The 7607-nt window shown below is 47.4% G+C and overlaps 1 protein-coding gene across 2 annotated transcripts; it reads right to left on the minus strand.

Moving 5' to 3' along the window:
- Window positions 1–909: 909 nt before the first annotated feature.
- On the minus strand, window positions 910–7104 carry LOC119328021 (factor of DNA methylation 1-like). Of its 2 annotated transcripts, XM_037601063.1 has the most exons (8): window positions 6992–7104; window positions 6518–6577; window positions 3076–3956; window positions 2783–2964; window positions 2483–2572; window positions 2096–2380; window positions 1787–1996; window positions 910–1365 (listed from the first exon to the last, which is right to left on the minus strand). In XM_037601063.1, the coding sequence occupies exons 2-8, from the start codon at window positions 6520–6522 to the stop codon at window positions 1141–1143; spliced, it is 1878 nt and encodes a 625-aa protein (XP_037456960.1). In that variant the 5' UTR covers window positions 6523–6577; window positions 6992–7104; the 3' UTR covers window positions 910–1140. The 2 variants fall into 2 exon arrangements, with proteins under 2 accessions (XP_037456960.1, XP_037456961.1); XM_037601064.1 differs by lacking the exons at window positions 6518–6577; window positions 6992–7104 and adding an exon at window positions 5186–5310.
- Between the last annotated feature and the right edge of the window lie 503 nt (window positions 7105–7607).

Raw genomic sequence — 7607 nt, forward strand, 5'->3', positions numbered from 1 at the left:
TATGCTTGAACATAAGTAGTTTCAGGATCACTTCTTGATCACTTCTAACTTCTCAACCGTGCGTTGCTTCTCTTCTCGCTCTTATTCGCGTATGTTAGCCAACATATATGCTTAGTGCTTGTTGCAGCTCCATCTTACTACCTTCTCCTACCCATAAGCTTAAATAGTCTTGATCTCGCGGGTGTGGGATTGCTGAGTCCTCGTGACTCACTGTTACTTCCAAACAGTTGCAGGTGCCGAGGATACCAGTGCAGGTGATGCTACCGAACTCAAGTGGGAGTTCGACGAGGATCTGGGTCGTTATTACGTTTCGTTTTCTGATGATCAGTAGTTGAGCCCAGTTGGGACGATCGGGGATCTAGCATTTGGGGTTTATCTTCCTTTTTATTCGGATTTAGCCGTAATCGGTCTTTGAGTGTATGTGGATGATGTATGCATTATTTATGTATTGTGTAAGTGGTGATTGTAAGCCAACTCTTTATCTCTTTCTTATCTAATACATGAGATAGTGTGAAGATTACCTCTTTTGCGATAAAACTATTATGCGATTATGCCCCTAAGTCGTACCCCGACACATGAGAGATATAGCCGCATTGTGAGTGTTACAACACGGTTGCATGATTTAGCACACAAACGAGGAAGAGGCCCTAATCCAACAGTTGGAGGACAACGCAACAGATGTTCGGGATGTGACCGGCCAAAAATTGGGCTGGCCAATCGAGCGTCAGCCATACAAAAACCACACGCGCCAAATAAATTCTCACATGACCAAACAAATTATCTAAAATTTGTGACTAAACCACATCTTCCAACTTTAGAGCAAAAGTGCTCCTCACAAGAAAATAGGTCGATCGCGTTCATGCATGCCAGATGCTAAAAAAACACTAAGAATGACAATAAAGCGATCCATTGCAGAAAAAAGAACCAATCATAAGGAAGAAAAAACGATTCATTGCAACCATTGTCTGCCAACTACGAATGGAATAGAAGGGGTTCCCATACATCACTGCTCTCAGACTGACTGAGCAGCACATAACTTGTCTTGCAGTTCACCAACATTATTAAAGGGAAACAGTTTGTCAAGTCCTCTCGAATCCCCAAAACGGAAAACCACTGCTTGTACCGAGTACGACACGTTGATCACCTCTTACGCTTCGCCTTCCACTGCTTGAGGATATGCTCCACCACTTCTCCCATGCTAGCCTTCCTGTTGTCTTTGTTGTTCCACAGCTCCGAGACCACATAGCTGCCGCTGGCATTGTACTCGTTCATCTCCACCAGCGCGGTGGTCACAGCCTTGTAAACCTCTTCACCCAGCTCCTCCTTCAACCCCACCAGCTTCTCGTCGCCTTCGTCGATGATTTGCTGGGGGGCACATCACATCATGTTATTGTTGATCATTGCAAATATGTACTTGTCAGCAAGTGTTGATCATTGCAATATGTACTTGTCAGCAAGTGTTGATCATTGCAATAAGTACTTGTCAGCGAGTACTACCTCCGTCCTGGTTTATTGATCCCCTTTGTAATTTGTGCCAAATTTTGACCAAAAGATTTAACTAGCAAAGTGTCAATGCATGTCAACAAAAAATATACCATTGGATTCGTATTTGAACATAGTTTTGAAGGATATAACTTTTCGTGACATGCATGAACATTTTGTTAGTTAAATTTATGATCAAAATTTGACACAAAATACAATAGGGACCAATAAACCAGGACGGAGGTAGTATTTGCTTAAGACAGGAAGGCAACAAGATAAGAATCACTCCATTGATTGTTCATACCTCAGACTTTTCACCTGTGGTCACTATCTTAAAAGGGTGCCAATTAGCATCCCTCAGATTGTCTTGCCACATGGAGCAAAATTCAAGAGCTTTTGTATCCGCCTCCGCGCCATACTTTGGCTTGCAAGCTTCAATAAACGGCTTCTCATCCACTTGACCCATCCTCCTGATTCCAATGTTGCTACGAGGACCCAACAGATCGACCAAGCCCTGTAAAACAACAAGCTCAAGATTTTAGTGTACAAAATTTTCCCCACAAAATGAGAACTGTTAAAGAGAACAAGTGTGTGTGCGTGTGTGTAACTTTACCGAAATAAGCTCTTTCTTTGCATCCTGCAGTTCATCATTGGTCATCCTTTCCTTGATGATCAGAGCTTGATTTAGCTCTTCCAGGTCTTCCATTGCGTCGATTCTATCCTGTAGATCCTTATTCAGCTCTTCAGTACGTTTCTTCACATCGACTCCCTCTCCCTCCATGTGCTTCACCACCTCCAGTTTGCCTCTAAGCTGTTGAATATCCAGCTCCAGCTGATGCTTCTCATCAAGCTGCTTCTCTAACAGCAAGATTTTGTTCAGAGCGGCTTCCTTCTCTTTCTGAAAATGAATTTGACATGTCAGGGTAAATTCTAGATTCTGGAATGGAAACTCTCTAGACATTTGAATGACACTAACAATTGGAAGGGTAGGATCGCATACCTTGTGTTTCTCAACAAGAAGCCGCACACCTTCATTGGCTTTTTCTTGCTCAATTCTTGCCATGTTAAGGGAGTCGTTTTGACCATCATTCTGAAGGGAAATTAGTTCAGCAGTAAGATAACTAGCCAGCTAGATTTTTCTACAAAAAGATCACCACAAGCATGCCAAAATGCTAGTATTCCGAGAACATTATCAGTATATTGTAAACAGAGTCAAATTTTAGACCAAGAAAGCTATTCACTGAATTCCGGTATAAATGATGCATTTTATAGTAAACAGTTATGTGAATGAATTTCATACCTTCTTCCTCTCATTCTCCAGTTTTCTTCTTTCCATGTCAGTTTGAGCAACTATTTCACTTAGTTGCTTTGATCGCCTTCTGATGTCGTTCTCTTTCTCATCCAACTGCTTTCTCAGCTGATCAGTCTCATGGAAAATTTTCAACGAATGTTCACGGGCAGTTGACTGCATCTTTCGCATTTCTGCAGAGGAAACAAATAAAACATGATACAATGGACATGATCATATTCGCAATGCAAACGAGTGTACCATTAATACAGCAATTGCATGAGACTTCGGGGAGTGGGGGATACCTTCATTGTAGCGTTGGTCCAGCGAGTCATTGTCTTCCATAGCCCTCTGAAGAGCGAGATCCATCTGATTACACTTGCACTCAAGTTCCATCAAGTACTTGCTCTTAGCACTAATCTGGCTCGTCAAACTAGTTATGAGAGTGTCAGTCTTGCGGGACATCTCCTGTTGCAGTTCAGCCACTGTCTTGAGATCACCATTTTCTGACAAGAACTTGCCAACTGGATCATCTGCTTTGTAATCCTCCTCTTTTGCCAGCCAGGCAAACATGTACTTGTCACTTTTATTTGCCTCCCAATCCGTTTTACCCAGATGATGTGATTTGTAGGTGTTGTGGAATCCCAAGGCATCCTTGAACCCGATCCAATCCTTGTTGAAACGGACTATTGCAAAGCCAGTGTACCCGCCGTCAGGACAATGCACAGCATTGAAACGTATGGGTTTGTAACCGGCTAGCTGTTGCATTACAATGGCTCCACCTCTCTGTGTTTGCTCTACTGGAACATTGGCAAGGATGCCCATCCAGGGCCAAACAAACAGCTCCTGGTCCTGGACTGGCTTTGGAGGGTTGATCAGCGCCTCGGCCTGTCGCGGTGGCAACGAACCTGCTGCATCAGCATGATCAGTCTTGAGGTGACTGGCCAGTGCCTGATGGTTTGCCTTCACTTTGGCAGCACGGTTGGATGCGCCCACACCAATTGGCTCATTGTAGCGGTAGTCCTGCTTCTTCTTCCCAGGGCAGAACGGGCACCTAAACCTGTCGGCGCCGAACCTCGCCACAAGCTTGCCAGACTTGAGGTCCGTGTAGGCCTTCTCAGCATAGTCATCGATATCAGCGTCACTTAGCTCTGACGACTCGTCTGAACTGCACTCCATATGAGACCTGAAAATATGGGATGATCAGCTAGAAAAATTGCACCAAGCAGCAAGACAGTGGACTGACAGTAGAAGAAAAACATACTGATGTTTACACAAAGCAACTAGACAAGAAACAGTAAGCAGTTAACACCCTGATGTTGTGTGACCAATTCACAACAACAAGAGGAGCAATGGTATGTAACCAATTCACAACAACAAGAGAAACACCACCTCTTGTGCCCACCAAGCGTGTTATTATAAATCAATAAATGCACACATATATGGAACAGTGTTGGAGATGTAAGCATGAGTAGTAGACCTGATTCGACGCTGCTCATACACACTGAGGGAGCGCATGCACATTCACATACCAAATCGCATCCTAAGGAGAACACGACTTAAGCATGCAGATTCGGGCTAAAGATCAAACGCCAGCGCACCTCCTTCTCAAGGGCCACAAACCCTCTAAAGCAATACCCCAAACACGTCACGCACACACGAGCAAGAGAGATCAACCAAAACCAAAAGAAATACCGTGCGGTGCTGCCAACAAATAGTAGAGACCTAGCTAATTAGGCAGAACAAAAAGAAGCGAGACCACGACGGTGCTGCCAAGAACACCGTGTACCGTGCATCTCAGGGAAGGAGGCATTCAATCGTGGAGTAACAGAGCCATGGATCATGCTCTTTTTTTGTACGTTTGATCAAATAGTTGTACTGCATCACCCAAGCCTCCATTTATACACAGAGAGAGATGCAGGAACATGGGGCTTTGGTTCTTCTGTCTTAGCAGGCTGCTGCTGGATCTCATGCTGCTCGTTGGTGAGGAAAGGGATGGAGAGGGGAAGGGTCGGGCCTTGGAGCAGGTCGATGCGGCGGGCGGTCTGCGACGGCATGGCAGACCTCATCGAGGGCGCGCGCGGCGGCAGCCAGGGGCGGGAGGCCGTAGCCGTGGCGATTTGCGTGATGGGGGTAGAGCGCCGGGCGTGCTTGTGGTTATCCCGCAGGGCTGTGGTCGCGGCCGCGGCGTCGATCTGGGTGAACGGTCGGCATTGGGCGGCCGCCGTCGCCGCATCGACGGCGAGCAAGAGAGATCAACCAAACCCAAAGGAAAACCCAAATGAAATACTCCCAAAAATTAGTACTAGTTGTGCAGGGCGGGCAAGAGAGATTAACCAAAACCAAAAGAATATATTAGAGATGAAAAAGACGAAGGAGAAAAAGGAGGAAGATGAAGAGGGCCAAGAAAATCACCAGCAAGGTCTCGGTCTCTCTCTCTCTCTCTCTCTATCTCTTGTTGTGTCTTGATGGAAGCAGCAGCGTCGCAGCGTGCGAGATGGGGAAGAGAAAAGTGGGATGAATGGCAAGCGCCTCGCTGCAGCCCCCTCCCACGGCTTTCCTCTTATATGCAAAGCGCGTGGCCCGGCGCAGGCAGCACGGTGCAACTACTCCTGGCAAAGCCCCATCGTGGCCGCACGCGCCGCATCCGACAGTGGTGGATCGGGCGTGGCCGTCTACGTGATCGCAGCGGGGGGGTGGTGGGCCAGCTGAGAGAGACACTGCGGAAATGGCAGGCCTTGCTTGTTTGCTTGTGGGCAGATGCGTTTTTTGACCGGCTGGCTGGCTGCCTGCCTGCCTGTCTGCTGGATTACGTGTGGCCTTGGCACTGGCTGTGGTGTGGCTGGCACAAGGAAAGTAAAGCAGGCACAAGAATTCCAACGGCCGGGCACCTCCTTCCCCTCTGCCAAACGCGAGCACGCACACTCCGCTATTATGAGTCCTGGTACTACTATTAATCCTACCACAGCACTAATATAATAATTTACAAACGGCAAGATCTTCTGCTGACCTGTCAGTCTAGCCGTCTAGGCATGGTGATTATGAAGAAAAAGAAACAGAGTCTGCTACTGTCACGCTCATCTCGGCTAATACCCAGCAAGGCAATTAGTCCCCGATTAGCGGGACAATACAAACAACGCTCTTCAGTTCGTCCCATTCAGATCTCGCGTGAGAGCCAACTAACGCACGCACTCACTCGGTGTTCCGGTTCACCACAAACCTTCCAGTTACTCTCGCTTCAGAAGGGCAGTTCAATTTAGGTAGTTGGGCCAGAAACAAATCTCCTACTTCAGATTAAAAAAAAGAAACAAATCTCCTAATTCGGATAAAAAAAGAAACAAATCTCCTACTAGCAGTTTGTTGTTTCTTCACTGATACTAGATCTACGCTGACGCCCCTAAAAAACACAAGTAAATCTAGCCCGACTGTTCTAAAAAAACAGGTAGATGTAAACCAGGCCGGCCCATCCAGCCCATATGGCTGGGAAAATATGGATCTGGCGTACGAGAGGCCGGATTGGTGTGAGTGAAGTGCACCACGATCATCAACAGAAAAGGTATGTCTCAAAAAAAAATCAACAGAAAAGGTTTTCCTAAAAAAACAGGAAAAGAAATCTCTCTCTCTCAAAAAAAAAGAATGAATCCTCTTACGCCCCCAGTCACTCGGATGACACACACAGGAACACAAAGATGCAGGAATCATGGCAACAGAGAAAAAGAAGGAAGCAGAGCAAAGAAGATGCATTACCCCATCTCTTGGTGGCCTGGATGTTCTAGATCGGTGGATCCGACGCCGATTAATCAACACCTGCAAGAGATTAAAGACAAGAGGCAGAGAGATTAGGCCAAAGACAAGGAGGGCGGCGAAGCAAGTAAAGGAAGTTGCGCAAGAAGACCGATCGAACACGAACAAGAACAAGAAGTAGGCAGAGAACGAGAGGAACTGCCAGTAAACCAGCACGGGTCTAGACAGAAGGTAGATCGGGAACATATACGGAGACGAGCATCGCTCCCAAATAACATGGGGAAAAACTAGCACCGGCAAGAGAGATTATTAACCAAAAGAAGCCAGGGGAAAGGAGAGAGGCGGAAAGAAACAACACAAGAAAGAAAAGCAGAGCGAGCGAGAGATCATATCACTGGCAAAATTATCAGAGGAGAAAAGAAAGAAGAACAGAGGAGGACGAAGGCCGAGCAAGAAAATCACCACCCTCCCTCTTACTGATTGATTGAAGCGCGCGGCGAGGCGAGCAGAGATGCGGCCGGGGAGGAATGGCAAGAGTCTCCTCTCCAAAAACCCTCTCCTCCTCTCAGTACCAGGTGGAGGTGCGGGAGTGCCCACGGTTTCCTCTTATAGGCAGAGCGCTCGGCCCGGCGCAGGGAGCACGGTGCAACCACTTTGGGCAAAGCCCCATCCTGGCCGCACGCGGCGCATCCGACGGCGGGCGATCGGGCGTTGCCGTCTACGTGATAGCGCAGGGTGGTGGGCCAACCTGGCCTGGGGGTGCAGCTGCAAGACGGTAGAAAGACTGCGAATATGGCAGGCCATTGTTTTTTACCGGCTGGCTGGCTGGCTGGATTACGGCTGCTACCACACCCAAAGTAAAGCAGGCCCATAAATTCCAGCTGCCAAACGCGAGTATGTACTGTACGCACTCCACCTCCACTATTATGAGTCTTGTTTGCTTTTTTTCTGCGATGACTATTACTATGAGTCTTGTTAATCCTGCTAATTTAGGCTCTGTTCGGATTCTTTCCGCTCCCCCACTGCAGCTCCCGGAGGGGAGGGAGCGCCAACACAAAAGCAGGGAGTGGCTTGAAACCAGCTCCCGAGCGGA

The sequence above is a fragment of the Triticum dicoccoides genome, chromosome 7A (genome assembly GCF_002162155.2).
Source record: "Triticum dicoccoides isolate Atlit2015 ecotype Zavitan chromosome 7A, WEW_v2.0, whole genome shotgun sequence".
In the NCBI taxonomy this organism is placed as follows: Eukaryota; Viridiplantae; Streptophyta; class Magnoliopsida; order Poales; family Poaceae; genus Triticum; species Triticum dicoccoides.

Excerpts from the sequence above, each read along its gene's own strand:
- LOC119328021 (XM_037601063.1), bottom strand. Across the intron at positions 2,381-2,482 it reads TTCTTGTTGAGAAACACAAG|AAAGAGAAGGAAGCCGCTCT; the intron begins GTATGCGATCCT and ends ATTCATTTTCAG. Across the intron at positions 1,997-2,095 it reads CAAAGAAAGAGCTTATTTCG|GGCTTGGTCGATCTGTTGGG; the intron begins GTAAAGTTACAC and ends GTTGTTTTACAG.